The following is a 16866-nucleotide window of genomic DNA, read 5'->3' as shown; positions in this document are numbered from 1 at the left end:
CCCCATTCAAAGGGGGTACCTACAAGTTAGTTTAAAGTAAATACATCACCCATCCCTTGGTATAATTTAATTTAGAAATTAAAAGGTAAATACTCTATCCATTCCAAGCATAATTTAACACAACTTATTACCAATGAAAGGAGACTCCTCCAAGTCTTCTCTAAAGAGGGACAAACCCGAACAACTCTCTTGTCTGTGCCTATTCAATCGTCTGGCTTAAGTCAGCGTGTCCACAAAGTTCCTTGCTTTCTCTGGCGAGTCAAATAAACATACAGATCAATTATAATTAATCTGAAGCACTACTGGATATCTTCGAGAATACTGCATCCCAAACTCTTAATCTCTTCTTGATGCCATTGTAGGACTTCCTTTTCCAGATCACTGCCGCTGAAAAGTCTTGAAAGACTATGACCCTGGAGCCCTGACACACCAATGCCCTTGGGATCCTTCCCTTGGGCTCTGGAAGGTTCCATGACTGTCTGTCTTTTGTAATGATGGAACTGTACCAGGACAGGGAGGGGGTGCTGGACCATTCCTGGCCTTCGTGCCACGACCTGATCTCTCTCAATCTTCATCCTTCCCTTTTCAGCCTCCAAATTAAGGAATTCGGGAGTCACTTCTCAAAAATTTCCATTGGACGCTCACTTTCCATCCCCTCTGGCATGCCAATGACACGGAGGTTCTTTCTTCTGTGCCTGTTCTCAAGATCATCCAGCAGATCCAGCAAACCACAGACCTATGTTTCCAAGGCTTCACTCAGTCTCTTGGATGAACCAGCCTCTGCCTCCACCTGCACCTGTGTGGCCTGGCACTGAGCTTATCAGTCCTTTTCCCTGGGTCATGCAGCATAGCAGAGACCAGGGCCAGCTTTTTCTTTATCTTCTCTTCAATCTGCTTTCCCAGAACCTCGCAAGATTTGGCAAGCTCCTCAGCTAGTGCCTGGTGAGTAAGCAAGATGGCCGCCTCAGTGGGTTGAGTCGTGGCCCCGGCCCTGGGCAAACTTCCTCCTTTATTTGGCATTCTCCCGCAGCAAAAACGAAGGTATGTGAAATTTTCAGGTTCTGTAGCTCTTTTACTTTTTTTTTTACTCACAGTAACATAGATGGGATGGGTTCTACCTCTGTCCAGCCGATATTGTGGCAGCAAATGTGATCCTCCTAGGTCACTGCCATCTTGGATCCCCAGAATTTAACTAAGCACAGCAGATAAGGGGACAACTATGAGAAGAGTCACAACACAGAACTGAAGGTGTTGTACTTAAATGCATGCAATACATGAAACAAGGTAAACGACCTTAAAGTGCAGGCTGAAATTGGCAAGTACATATTGTCGGTATCACAGAGATGCAGCTGCAAGGGGATCAGAGTTGGAAACCAAATATCCAAAGGATACACCATCCTATCAAAAGGAAAGGCAGGTGGGCAGAGGGTGCAGGGTTGCCTTGTCAATATTGAAATGAAATTAAGTTGATAGCAAGTGACAGAGTCAGAAAGTGTATAATCTGTGTGGGTAGAGTTGGGGGATCACAAAGGAAAAAAAAAAGACCCTGAAGGGAGCTGTATACAGACTACCTGGCTATAGTCAGGATGAGTTGCAGAAAATAAATCAGGAATCAGAAAAGGCTTGCAAAAAGGCACTAAAACAATAATCATTGGGGACTTCATTTGGGAAAATGAGGTTGGAAGTGGTTCGCAAGAAAAAGGAACATATGAAATTTCTACAAGATGGCTTTTTTTGGACCAACTTGTGCTATAGCCTACAAGGGAACAGGCAATTCTGGATTTGAGAATATGTAATGAGGCAGATTGGAACAGGGGAGCTTAAGGCGAAGGAATCCTTAGGGGGTCATGACCATAAGATGATCTCAGTCTGCAGGTTGAGACTGAAACTGGAATCAGACATATTGATATAGTTACAGTTATTCAATTTTAATAAAGACATGAGGGAAGAGCTGCCCAGAGCATATTGCAATGGGATCCTAGCAGGGATGACAGTGGAACAGCAGTGGCAGAAGTTTCTGGGGTAATTTGGGAGGCACAGCAGAAATTCATTCCAAGGAAGAACAAAAATACTCTTGGAAGTACATGGTAAAATAGGACTGAGTCAGCACAGTTTTGTCAAGAAGCGGTCATGCCTAATAAAATGGTTTTAATTCTTTGAGGAAGGTAACAAGCAACTTACACAAAGGAGACCTAGTGAATGCGATCTATTTGGATTTCCAGAAGATCTCTGACAAAGTGCTGCACAGAAGGCTGCTAAGAAAGAGCCCATCGTGTTTGGGGATAAGGTACAGGCATGAAGAGTTTATGCTCGAAACGTCGATACTCCCTGCTCCTTGGATGCTGTCTGACCAGCTGTGCTTTTCTAGCACCATAGTCTCGACTTTGATCTCCAGCATCTGCAGTCCTCACTTTCTCCCAGATAAATACAGGATTGACTGACTGGCAGAAAGCAGAGCGAGTATGGATAAAAGGATCTTTTTCAGGATTGCAGCTGGTGACTAATTGAGTTCACTGGCATGTGTGTTGGGATCACAATTATTCACATCATATTTTATATATATCCACTGGAGGAAGGAATTGAGGGCATTGTTGCGAGGTTTACAGAGGACAAAGATAGATGGAGGGACAGGTAGGGATGAGGAATTGGAGAGGTTGCAGAAGGATTTGGACAAGCTAGCAGAATGGGAAAAGAAGTGGCAGATGGAATACAACGTGGGAAAATCTGAGGTTATGCACATTGATAGCAAGAATAGATGTATAGACTCTTTTCTAAATGGGGAAAGCCTTTGGAAATCTGAGACACAATGGGATTTTGGAGTCCAAGTTCAAGATTCTCTCAAGATTAACATGCAGGTTCAGTTTGTGGTTAGTAAGGCAAATAAGAGGGCTAGAATACAAGATCAGATTTACACTGCTGAGTCTGTATAAGGCTCTGATAATACAGCATTTGGAATATCAAGAGCAGTTTTGGGCCCCGTATATAACAAAGGATGAACTGACATTGGAGAAGGCTTATAGGAGGTTTACAAGAATGATCCTGAGGATGAAGGCTTGTCATCTGAGGAATGGTTGTGGTCTGCAGGTTTGTGCTCGATGGAATTTATTAGGATAAGATGGGAATCTATCAAAATTAATCCATCACAGATTTAAAAATGCACTGACCTTGTACCAACCATAGTTGCAAAATAAATTGTAACAAACTTTACCATGCTTGACATGCAGAATTATTTAATTACAGTTTGAAAGTACCAGCTCAAATTCTTTTCATAAAACTACCAAAAGATTCAGACAACCTTATTTCTTCCTCTTAATATCCTAAAATCGATTGGCTTCCTCAACTCTCTCAGTTCCGGGAAATACAACAGGCAATACCTTGCAAAATAATTCCGAATGGACTATGGCTCACAATACCACTGTGCTATCATGAACCATGACTCTTAAAAAATCTGGCCCAGATCCATAAAAATTACCGAGGACTAGGACATGCCTAATCCCCAGTGGAGCCAACCTAATCAGGAATGCAGACCATGGCCTTGAGATCCAAACCAGTGCACACAGTGAATAGGCCTGAGCGAAAATCATCAACTCAGGATGGAGACAAGAATCCATCAAGACACCGCCACTTTTTTTTAAAAAAACAATAAAAAACCTTACATCATCTTGACATGGGAAAATTCAGGCCAATATCTTTCCTGGTTATATTTCTGGTGCCAGCTCAAATTACCAGATTTCTTAAATTCAATTTCATTTCTTAATTTGATCTCTCATCCACTACCCTACAGTATCCAGCACACTGGACTGTGGGAAAGCGAGTAGGTTTATTGAATTATATCCTCTTATGCTGGTCAGTAACAAAATTGTAAAGCCATCTCTCTCTTTAATTTATGTAAATTTCCTTAATCAAGATGTGGGGAACCACATATCACCAAAGACATAAGAATTAGGCCAGATTGGTTTTGAATGCCACTAATTAGTACTGATATATTGATATCTGTTACTGTTAAACTGAGTTTATGAAATTGGTATATAATGTAATGAAGCGGAAGTCGACCCCCACCCCCGAAAACTACAACCGAAATATCCAGGGAGGCACGACTCATCTCGTAATCTGTTAAAAGTGCGACAAGTGGTATAACCCAATTCTCACCCCCAAAATCATCATAAAGGAGTGGTTAAGTAAAACAAAATCCTTTCACTCACTCCATGATCAACAAATAACAATTTATATTAACACTGAATAAATCAACAGAACCACTAACAAACCAAACAATTCCCCTCTAACTACTAACTATTCCCAAATAATGCAAAATTATAATGGTATGCTGTTTGAATAAATACAATTACAACTTGTACAACAAAACAGTAGAATTTAGTCTCTTAAAATCATAGCTAGGATGTGTTTTCTGGAATGTTCCATGCCCCCTCCATTGATCATCTTTCAGGAACACTTCCTCCTTCAAATTCTTGCATCAGGTATGCCCTACTCTGTTGAATTCTGGATTCAGGCATATTAGCTAAGAGAGTGCTGCTGTAGTCTTTAGTCAGATGATGGTTACTCAGAACTGAACGCGCTAATCTCTTCAGATTCTCCGCTGATTTTCAAATGCTGTTTTGTTTCATACCCTTGATGACCTATTAATTTCTTTACAAATGGGTTGGTTCTAGTTTGTCAAAGTCATCAGACTTAAATTTTTTTAAAAGATTAGATTCCCTACAGTGTTGAAACAGGCCTTTCGGCCCAACAAGTCCACACCGACCCTCCGAAGAGTAACCCACCCAGTCCCATTTCCCTCTGACTAATGCACCTAACACTATGGACACTTTAGCATGGCCAATTCACCTGGCCTGCACATCTTTGGACTGTGGGAGGAAACCCACGCAGACACGGGGAGAATGTACAAACTCCACACAGACAGTTACCTGAGGCCAGAATCGAACCTGGGACCTTGGGTGCTATGAGGCAGCAGTGCTAATCACTGAGCCACTGTGCCCCCTAAATTTAATTGGTCCTTAGTCTCCAAGTGTCTGGTTTAAATTAATTGGCTAAATTTAAAAACCTGTTGTCTTGGTAAAAATGCTGCCTTGCCTGCTAACAGTAGTCTTTTCATATAAATGTTTCAATTCAAACACCAGGAACAGGCAAGCTGCTGCCCATAAATACCCATTTTTATAAATCGCTATGCACAAAACAACCCATCTTTTAAAGAGACTGCGCACTCTTTCCTCCCCTACTATCATTTTACGAACATCAATTTCTAACACCCTATCTTCCAATACACAAATACGTTACCCAACTTCACAACAACAGGCAAGTCATTGACTCCCTGCTTTAGGCACACCTGTACCAAGTATTTGTGTCTAAACATAGCAAATAGCTTCTGACAAAAGCTATTTTTTTGCACTCTGGCTGACCATCCATGGTAGTAAGCCATTGCTAGTAAGGTTGCTCCCTTTGTCCTCAAAAACGCAGGAAGAGGTTTTCAGCAGTTCACCTTTCAATGAAAACTTAATCAATTCCTATTCTATTTACAAAGATGAACATATTCAACAATTCCTTAATATGACAGTGTAAAGTACTTTATCATCAAGTGCACAAACTTGCTGACTTTTTTTAAAAAACACAAATTGAGCATGTTAAAATTCACCCCCAACCTTTGTGCCACAATTTCTAATCAGAGAGGAAAAAGACAGCATCAACAATTATGCAACAATTTGTATTTATAGCGTATTTCAATAAGGTATATATACAGGCAAAAGGTAGATAACATTCCAAAGAGAAAGATTTGGACTGTTAGGAACCTCAGCATTATAACCAGTTTAAGAGATGTGCAGTGTTTTCATGATTAATTATAATCTATAAAAAACATTAAATTTGCAAAGACTTCATCAAGATAGTTTTTCCTGGCAGAACAACATATAACTTTGAAAGTATTTCATTGCATGATAATTCGAAACAAGTACTACGTGACTTTGTAGTCTAAAATCACAAATAAATCTGCCTTTGGATCACGGAAATCTTGTATTCAGTACTGAAAAAAAAACTGTTCATTTTTGCCAAGCTAATTCAAATACACCTTTCTCACCAGCTTGCTATAGAGAATGTTTTGTTCCTGTATAGATTCTAATCTCTCCCTTTTCCAGACATGATCTCACATTGTCATTAAACGTTCTTCCTTCCCTCTCACTTCCTCTTACTACTACCCATAAAATAAACAGCCATGATAAAAATTGAGAAGAACGACTTTCTAATTTGGAGTACCATAAAAACATTGCAAATCAAGAAACTGTTACTCAGCATTATGCTATTAAGGTAAGTGCACCTGCCGGACAATATTATTGTAAAGAGATAATTTTAAATTGAGCATGCAATTGCTTAAGGAATAATGAAGCAGAGAGTATCCATGAACCAATAGTTCCATGTCAAAAGACAAGTGCATTGAAGTCCTTTAGGGTTCGATACGAAAGACACTTTCTTATACAAGAATAACTGGATTTGGATGCAGCAGAACATTTGAGATTTGCAGTTCAAAACTTATAAAGTGTAGTAACAGCAAAACAGAGCAGCAGACTTCAGAAGTGCATAGCCAAGTAAAATGGGCAGAAATATGGCATGCAATTTCTTATGCCAAGTGTAAAGTTATGTACACTGAAAGGAAACAGAATAAGCACAATCCAAACTGTACTATTTTATGTGCTACAGGATCACAGTAACTCAAAAATACATTCACAACTCTTAGAAGTGGAAAGGAAGTCAGTTCAGAAAGATCCAGCTTTGCAAACAGGGGCAGTAAACTGAGTGCAAACAATACAGTCACCTTAAACCTTTCTTTAGACTTCAGCTGGATAATTCCATACAATGCTGAACACTACACTTTGAGGATGTCAAGGTCTCAACTGGTAGAGCAGTTTTACTGGGATGATACCATGATTTCAATTATGTGGCAAAATTAGACAAGCTGGGGCTGTACTCCTTATAGATTGGAGAAAGTTAAAGGGAGACTTCAAATGTACGTGGAGTTCAGACAGAACCTGCTGCTCCTGGTAAGTGAACCAGATGCCATATCATCATATTTGGAATTTACAAAGACCTGGGAAAAGCTGAGGAATGGAGACAATTGGACAGCTCTTCAAAGAAATGCAGCAAATGATGTTTTCTGACTACAAATTTAATTGTTAGAATTTTTGGAATGGTGTGTATTGAGAAGATGCAGAAATCAAAGTATTACAAAAAATTGGTCACTATGAATAAAGGAAAATGTTGGGGCAAGATAACAGTTCAAACAAGGAAGAGAAAGCGGGACAAGTTTAAAATGCAGCAAGTGTTCAAGCCTGCATTTTTAAAATATATTTAAAGTCATACAGCACAGAAACAAACTGTTCAGTTCAACTGTGCTGACCAGATATCTCCATCTGATCCAGTCCCATTTACCAGCATTTGGCCCACACAACTCTGAACCCTGCCTATTCATACACCCATCCAGACTTTTAAATACTATAACTGTACCTGCCTCCACCATTTCCTCGCAACTTGTTCCATAAGCATACTACTTCTGAATGAACAAGTAACCCTTCAGGTCCTTTTTAAAATCTTTCCCCTCTCTCTTTAAACCTATACCATCTAGTATTGGAATATACCACCCGACATCTTTTCTATAGAAGAGTGACCAGAATTGTACACATTATTCTAAAAGTAGCCTCACCAATGTCTTATACAGCAGCAACATGACGTTGCAACTCTTACACAATGCATTGACCAATGAAGGCAAACTTATCAAACTTCACCCTGTCTAACTGTGATTCCACTTTCAAGGAACCATGCACCCATACCCCCCTCAGCAATACTCTCCAGGGCCCTACTATTGACTGCATAATGTTTTGCCCAGGTTTGCCTCATCAAAATGCAACACCTCTCACTCATCTAAAATGAACTCTATTTGCCACTCCTCGGCCCACTGGCCCATTTGATTAAGGTCTCATTGCACTCAGATAATCATCTTATTGTCCACTATGCCACCTATTTTGATGTCATCTGAAAACTTACTAACCATGCCTCCTATATTTACATCCAAATCATTCATATAAACAATGAAAAGCATGGACCCACTGATCCTTGTTGCTGACCGCTGGTCATAGGCTTCCAGTCCAAATAAACAACCCTCTACCACAAACCCTTCTTCTACCTTTCAATCAATTTTGTATGCAATTGGCTCACTCCCTCAGATCGCGTGATCATCTTACTACCCAATTTACCATACAAAATTTGTCAAACACTTTGCTGAAGTCCATACAGACAACATCTACCACTCTGCCTTCATTTTCTTTGTCACCTCTTCAAAAGACTCAATCAAGTTAGTGAGACATAATTTCCCACACACAAAGCAATGTTGACTATCCTTAATCAGTCCTTGCCTTTCTAAATGCACATAATTCCCGTCCCTCAGAATGCCCTCCAACAACTTACCACTGAAGTTCAGCTCACTGGTCTAGAATTCCCTGTCTTTTCCTTAATATACCATTATTTATCTTCAGTTTTCTATCACTTCACCAGTGGATTGTCGATAATATGCATATCTCAGCAAGCGGCCCAGCAACATCTTCCCTAGCTTCCCACAAAGCTCTGGGAAGAACCTGATCATGAGTCCTGAAAATTTATCCACTTTATGTATTTTAAGATCTCTAGCACCTCTACTTCTGCAATATTAACCCTTTTTAAGACATTACTATTTATTTCAGAGTTCCTTAGCTTCCATGCCCTTCTCCACAGTAGAGACTGACACGAAATATTTGTTTGGTATCTTACTTATTTCCTGTGGTTCCCCACATAGTTGGCCACATTGATGTTTAAGGGGCTCTATTCTCTCACTAGTTACTCTTTTGCACTTAAAGAATCTCTTTGAATTCCCCTTGAAATATTTGGTAAATAGAGTTATGCCCCCTTTTAGTCCTCCTGATTTCCCTCTTAAGCATACTCTTACTGCCCTTATACTCCTAAAGATACACTTAATCTCAACTGTCCCTACTGATCACGTGCCTTTTTCTTGATAAAAGGCTCAATTTCACTAGTCATCCAACATTCCCTACACCTACCAGCTTTGCTGTTCACACTAACAGGAACGTATTGTCTCTGAATTCTCAATATCTCATTCTTAAACTCTTGCTGCTCCCCAACTATCCCTTTGCCTGCGAATAGCCTCCCCCAATCAACTTTTGAACGTTCTTGTCTAATATGTCCAAAACTGGACTTACTCCAATTTAGAACTTTAACTTTTAGATCAAGTCTATCCTTTTCCATCACTATTTTAAGTGGTCACTTACCCCCACTGTGCTTTTCCACTGACACTGGAGTCACTTGCTCTGCTTTATTTTGCAACAGAAGTTCAAGTATTGCTCCTCCGCCAAGAGGCGCTTCATATATTGAAGGAGGAAGTTTTCTTGCACACAATTAAATTTACAAACAGACTGAGGCTGTCAATGTTAAGGGTTTGGCTGGGGAGTAAGTTAAAATCCCCTATCATTACAACCTTTTTTTTGATATCTGAGATCTCCTGATATATTTGTTTCTCAATTTCCTGCTGGCTACTGGGGGGCCTATAATACAATCCCAAGAAGGTGAACTTTAAAGGGTTCAGAAAAGATTCATAAGCATGTTGTCAGGGTTGGAGGATTTGAGCTACAGGGAGAGGTTGAGTAGGCTGAGGGGTGACCTCATAGAAGTTTATAAAACCACGCCTTTGGTCCTGCCATAGACTGCGGGCATACTGCAGCATTGTGGTAGGCGAAACAGCGAAGGCCTTGGGGACTGAGGTGGAGATGGATCCGGTATCTTCTCTTCTTGGTTTTGTTGATTCACTTTCATTAGATGCGCACACACAAAAGGCTTTTCAATCTCCTCACTTTTTGTGCAAGAAATAACATTCTATTAGGGTGGGTATTGGAAAACTCCCCTGGGCTGGCAGGCTGGTGTAAGTTAATCATGGAGCATATCCCCTTGGACTTCCTTATGAGTATGGTGCACCATAAAACTGAGAATTCCTATAAGATGTGGGAGTCCTTTTTGGACTACCAGTGTACAGATTTGTCCGCCATACTAATAAGCCTTTATATAGCTTTGGCAATTCTATGTAATGAATGTGGTATCCAGAGAGGAGGAACTACGAAGATATGAATATGTATAAACATATGTGCTCGATGATCGAGGGCTATTGCTTTGTTTCACGGAGCTGTTTTATGGTTATTATTGTTAAGATTTGCCTTTTTTAGTTTAGTGATTAGTTGCTATGTAATCAGTGGGTTTGGTTTTTTAACATTGGTTTGAATTGTTTGGTTTTGTATTGTGAGATTCATAAGAAAAAAATTCAGTTTTTAAAATAAAAATATATTTTAAAGAGAAAGGTAAAATATATAATTAGAAAAATAAGGTAATCATGCATAGAAGTATTATTAAACCTGGAACAGTATATTGATATAAGCAGCTGTATAAAAATAATCAGACAGCATACTATCGCATATCAAACTGTGAGCACAGCTTGTATTTTTAAAAATCCCTATCATTTCCTGTACTTCGATTAATCCAAATTAAATGGAACCAGAGTGATAGATATTGCTTTACATGGGATCAAGTGAATCAAATTTAAATGGTGCGAATTATAAAATTTGCTAAATCAATCTAATATGTTATCATTGACTCTGGTTGTAATTATTTTAAGAATTACAACTGCAGCTTGTTATATAAAAAAAAATGAGGGACATGAATAGCATGAAAGACAAGGTCTTTATCCCAGGACAGTGGAGTCAAAACTAGAGGGAATAGGTTTAAGGTGAGTTGCACCCACATAACTTCACTGGATGATCTCCCAGGAGTGTCTTCCCTGTGGACAGCCATAATGCTCTCCCTAACTAAAAGCGCCATTCCCCCTCTCTTGCTTCTCTTCCTATAAGATCTACATCCCACATCATTAGTGGTGCTGGAAGAGCACAGCAGTTCAGGCAGCATCCAAGTAGCTTCGAAATCGACGTTTTGGGCAAAAGCCCTTCATCAGGAATAAAGGCAGTGAGCCTGAAGCGTGGAGAGATAAGCTAGAGGAGGGTGTGGGTGGGGAGAAAGTAGCATAGTCTTGTAGAGAGAGGAGGAAAAATTCTTCAAGGCAGGCAAGAGGATTCGCAGTAGGGTTAAAATCACTCTATGCTACTTTCTCCCCACCCCCACCCTCCTCTAGCTTATCTCTACACGCTTCAGGCTCACTGCCTTTATTCCTGATGAAGGGCTTTTGCCAGAAACGTCGATTTCGAAGCTACTTGGATGCTGCCTGAACTGCTGTACTCTTCCAGCACCACTAATCCAGAATCTGATTTCCAGCATCTGCAGTCATTGTTTTTAATCCCACAACATTAAGCTACCAGTCCTGTCCGTCCTGTCCTGTCCTACCAGGCCATGTTTTGGTAGTAGCTATGATACTCCAGTCCTAAGTTTCCAACCATGCCCTAAGTTGATCTGCCTTACCTGTCATGTCTCTTGCATTGAAGTAAACGCAGTTTAATTTGTCAGTCTTGCCTCAGTCTCTGCCAAGCTGGTCTGCCTTGATCCTCTCATGTACTCTACGTGCCTCCACCTTTTCATGCTATCGTTTTGGTTCCTCCTCCACCCAACTCCGCAACTAGCTTAAAGTCTGAGCAGCTCTAGCAAACCTCCTCGACAGGATATTGGTCCCTTGCAATTACAGATTTCAAGACCAGGCTTAACAGTCATAAAACAGTACAACAAACATTGTCTTTGCCTGCAGATTGAGACAATAATTGTAAACATTATCTCAAGTGCAACTAGAAGAACAATCAAGTTGGAAACATGCTGCAATCACTACCTCATTCTCACTTCAATCCAATTATTCTACGTATTACAGTAATTGCTCAATAAGTAGTGAATAAATTCAAGTCTTCTCATTGCTCAGATCTGGTGAGTGAATAAATAGAAAAACACAAATTTCTCACTTAGAAAATAATTCATAGGACACAACATGCATTCTTTACTCTTACCGTGTCAATCATTCTACGAGCTTCCTCCTCTTCTGCATTGGAATTTTCAAGTTCGATGGTGTATGTTCCTTTATCACTCTGGTCATCTTCATTTTCCTTTGTGGCCAATGGAGAAAGTTTTGTCTGTTGTTCGAAATGCTGACTTTGATTCTGTCTGTGCCCAGTACTACCGGAACTTCGTAACTGCATAGTTTGGGCAGAAATTAAAGGAACTGATGGTTCATTAGATTTTTGTTTCTGTAAATGTTTCGTTTGATGAAGCTCATGTACACTGTGAGGTGATTTAGTATGAGGGGGACTTGGCTGATGTGTTGAAGAATTTGTCTTTGAATCAACTATGCCACCTTTTAACCTGTCTGGCTTCACAGGTGGAAAAGGATGAGGACCTTCTTGGGGTACAGCTGGTGAACTTTGTGTAAAAGAATAGGATCGTCGCTTGCGTGGATGATCGTCATCAAAGAATTCAATCATAAAGGCAGTCCTACTCACTGAAGGAACCTCACGGGCTTTTTCTGAAGTTGCAATCTTCTGATGATGAAGCCTCTGTTGTTCTGCACGATACATCCTCAATTGATCTTCGAGGGCAGCGTGTTTATGAGCACACCTTTGGCCATTTCCATTTTCTGTATCACTTTGCGTTCCATCATCATGTTTACTCCCTAAACAAGAAATCAAACATTAAATTTTAACTTCTAAAAGCTCAAAAATAGTTGCTTGTGTTTTATGTTGAGTGGAAGAAAAGAATGCAAGACGACATTTAGAAACTTCTCACTACCAAATTTGGCAGTGCTTCAGAAATGACGACAAACAATACTAACAATTCAAACAATAAACGTTTTGAGATGTGAACAATGACTCTGGGGCAGAACTGAGTTGCTGCTGTTCTCAAAGCTCTCGTCATTGTCCAAGTGAAAAACTGAGTTGCAGTTCTTTTACAAATGAGCCAAGTAGTACAGCTGCTCTATTCTTCCCTTGTACACGTGCTCAGCAAGCTAAGGGTGCTTCATTACTTTCTACATATTCAAAAGAAAAGGGTTAATTTAAAAAAAAAAAAATCCATCTCTTGTGAGGGACACATGATAAAAATTAAATTTACAAGGGAGAAGTGACAATTTCAACATAAATTTAAATAAAGTTTGCCAAATACTTTGTTTGCTCATGACAACTATATGCTTGAAGAAATCCATAAAAATAATTGTTTTAAAAAGGGTAACTTCTTCCCATTATGTTAGTATTTTCTGGATATTTTCTAAAAGGAAAGTTAGCTCAGAAGTCAATAACCACACAAATATAAATAGCAAATTAAAATGCATTCAAATCACAGACTGTCTCACCATTTTAAAAAAATACAGCAAGAATATAGTTTTTAAAAACAGGCTAGAGAAAGCAAGGGAAATGGACATAAAGCAAGGTACCTCTCAAAAGCTTAGCAGAACAAAAACAAGTAGCGTACTGGCACTGATTGCTGTCAGTAAAGAAGCCAGTTGTTCAAGTTATACAATAAAGGGGAAAAGCTGTCATCTGGTCCCTTAATTTTTCTATCAAATGTGCAATGATCCCTCTCCGAGAAAATGACAAAATATTAAGTCGAATTATTCAGCAAAAGTTGGCACACAAAGTTCTGAAAAAGGCTCCTGAACTGAAATATCAACACTTCCTCTCTCCACAAACTCTCAGACCTGACAATTACAACACTATTTTTGTTTCACAAAGCTGGTCAGACATCAGCATATTAAAATGATGTGGTCTTCCATATACATACATGCAAATCTCGAAGTTTAATTTTATTTAACTAAATTAATGCACATTTCAAGTTGTTAAGTGAATAAATAAATATCCCAATATATGCAATAATTGGGAACTCAAAACTTACCCTTCAAACTCTGGGCACATTTTTCAGTTACCCTAAATATACTTTTGGATTTACTCTGCCTATCTTACATACTTTCATAATCCTTACCCAGAGACTTTTTTTCTGTTTAAGACTAAAGACCCTAGGTCATCAAGAAGTTCCTCAGAGTTGGAATTAGACAAACAATATTTTGCAATTGAAGGTGAAGTCATCATAGCCCTACCAGACCATAGGTCTGCGCTCATTAGAGATGGTGGGGGTTACCACACCTCAGACATGATGAGAGGTTGAGGAGGAGAGTCCCTTGTGATAACTTCAGCCAGTGTGGGTTTGAACTCCACTGTTGGCACATCACTCTGCATCACAAACCAGCCAGCCAATTGAAATAACTGACCACAAGCAATTGAAAGACAGATGCTTAAGTACTGTTTTGCATCTTTGCTCACACAGTCAGTTCTCATGTAGTAACTACAAGAACATGATCAGGTAGAAAAAATATTAATAAATTCTTCTTCCCAATGGAACTACAAATTGTACACTCACTTTTCATTTTCCTAAAACAAAAAAATTCTTAGTACAAAATTATCTGTTAGGAAACAGACTTGGGCTCTGGTACAGTATTAAGCCTTGGGATACAAGAGGAAGAGTATCACAGTTGCTCTTTTAAATTACTCCCCACCATCCTTCCAGCGTTACTGAACTACTTTAAAAGTGGTTAAAATCTGAGAAAAAAAATCAAATATGATGAGCATCAACACACTTGCATCCTTTTGAGTAATTTTGAGTTTAAATGCTCTTACTATTTGCCCCATCAGATTAGCATTTAACATTTTCATTGAACAAGTTTGCATCAATTGCAATATTTTTCATTTCAACTATGGCCGATCAACTTCCTGATTTTAGGAAAGAACAGTGCATTTCTTGCAAGCTGAAACTGGCCCAATTTTGAAAAATGATTGTTCAACTTGATTCTACATAGGAATAAGGACAGGAATTTTAAAATAATCTTGAACGTGTAGTTATTGAATGTTTATGGATTAGATCGATTCTAGATAACACTTCGTACTGTGAAGCTGAAAACTTTGCTCAGGAAACACGGTATCGAGTCCTCCAGTTGCTCTTAAAGTGGACAATCAGCTTTTACAGATGATTCATCACTAAGGTGCTCAGAAACAAACGGCACAACCAAGCAAGCTTCCCTCAAGTGAAAAACCAAAAATAGCCTCCAACTGTTGTAAAACAATGTTCAAACAGTAGACATAAAAATCATAAAAACACATGAAAGTTCAAAGCTATTTTCCTTGAAGTGAGTTCAAGCAACCAAGCTGGCAATTATTTGGAACCACTTGGAGTTCAAGAAGTGATGTGTCAAAAAAAATTCCGATGTGTCTTTTTACCGACCTAAAAATACAATTCAGGTATCTCCACTATGCCTCAAACTCAAGTCCACAAAAAAACCCCACAGATTAAGCCAATTTAAAAATGTTATAGAGAGTCTGAGGGCACATACGGGAAAAGCACTAGGGGGCATAATTTGTGAATTTGATTAGGGCAATACAATTTCGTATTTGTAGCTTTGAAAGGAAAGGGAAATTTAAAGAATGAAATGGTTGGTTTCAATATTAATAAGAGGTCCATTAGCTTCATATTTGTGGGTCATGTGAGAGTGAAAGGAACAGAAGAAAAGAGTTTAACATAATAGATTATAAGGACAGATTATCTTTGCTCTTGAGTGTAACTGTGAGTCAGCAGTTTAAAAAGGGGAGTGAAACATAATGACATTTGATATGGCCTAGCCAGATATGATGTTGGAGACTAAATCAAAATATCAAAATTGACTTGCAGCCTTTTGCAATATTAACATATCTTTGATAACTAACAAGAGTTTTACCTTTTAATCGCCTCATCTGAACGGAGAGATCACTCTTTATGCTTTTGCAATCATCATCCATCGATTCGCGTCTTATTCTGGGAGGATCATTCTGTGCCAGCCAATCAGCCACTTTGCTTTCTGCTGCTTTCATTGCAGCCTGGAGTCCAGACAGTTCTTTGGCGGCTGGAGGAGACTTCTTCTGCTTATGACGCTGGTCGGGCGTGAATTTGGTGACATGATCTTTGATTGTCACTTTGCCTGGAGTATGATCATCAAATTCAATAGTAAACGAAGCATGCCCTTGAACGACTGCACGAGTGGCTTCTGTATCTTTTGTAGGGATTTCATGAATTGAACTTTCCATTGATACAGCAGCTTGATGAAATTCTTTAGTAGGGATTTCAAAATAGCTTGGTTCTCTACAGAATGGATAAATTACTTGTTCCAAGTCTTTTCTATCATCTTTGGGTTTACTAACTTCCTTGGCATCTTCTGAAAAAGTATTAGGACAGTGAAATTCACTACATAAGGACTGAAGTTTACAAAAAAAAGTCACAATTTAAATCTTTCCTGGAACAGCTACCAAAAACATTTCTTTCAAAACTGCATAATTTCCCACAGGGGATAAGAAGTGATATATACTTATCAGGATTTCAGTGAAGTATAAAAAAATGACAATTTGCAAACAAAAGTCTAAATTTCCTCGGTGTTTCAGTGGCACTGTAAAAAAAGTGTGATCATTTTTTTCATAGAAGCCTTCGTGCAAAACAGGCTATTTGGCTTAACAAGTCCACACTGATCCTCCGAAGAGTAATCTACCCAGAACCATTTCTCTATTACTCTACATTTACCCCTGACCAAGCACCTAACCTAGATGGGTTAGATGGGCTTCAGGTTGATCATTGAGGGCCAAAGGGCTTGTACGGCACTGTAATGTTCTATGTTCTACACATACCTGAACACTATGGACCATTTAGCATAGCCAATTCACCTAGCCTGCACACCTCTATTGTGGGAGGAAACTGGAGCACCCGGGAGGAAACCCACGCAGGCGCAGGGAGAACATGCGAACTCTACACAGTCACCAGAGTTTGGAATCGAACACTGAT

The 16866-nt window shown here is 39.3% G+C and overlaps 1 protein-coding gene across 18 annotated transcripts in view; it reads right to left on the bottom strand.

The window, feature by feature from the left end:
• The window catches only part of cep170aa (centrosomal protein 170Aa), a 164901-nt gene that overhangs the window by 80477 nt on the left and 67558 nt on the right, over positions 1 to 16866 (bottom strand). For 16 of the 18 annotated variants that reach the window (XM_072580474.1, XM_072580483.1, XM_072580480.1 and 13 more), the window contains 2 exons: positions 15776 to 16249; positions 12033 to 12691 (listed from right to left, as the gene is read on the bottom strand). In XM_072580474.1, the coding sequence (XP_072436575.1) occupies positions 12033 to 12691; positions 15776 to 16249 (1133 nt within the window). The remainder of the gene's footprint in view (positions 1 to 12032; positions 12692 to 15775; positions 16250 to 16866) is intronic. The other 2 variants (XM_072580487.1, XM_072580488.1) reach the window with 1 other exon arrangement.

Source organism: Chiloscyllium punctatum, chromosome 11 (genome assembly GCF_047496795.1).
Source record: "Chiloscyllium punctatum isolate Juve2018m chromosome 11, sChiPun1.3, whole genome shotgun sequence".
In the NCBI taxonomy this organism is placed as follows: domain Eukaryota; kingdom Metazoa; phylum Chordata; class Chondrichthyes; order Orectolobiformes; family Hemiscylliidae; genus Chiloscyllium; species Chiloscyllium punctatum.
This window is presented reverse-complemented; position numbering and strand designations above follow the sequence as displayed.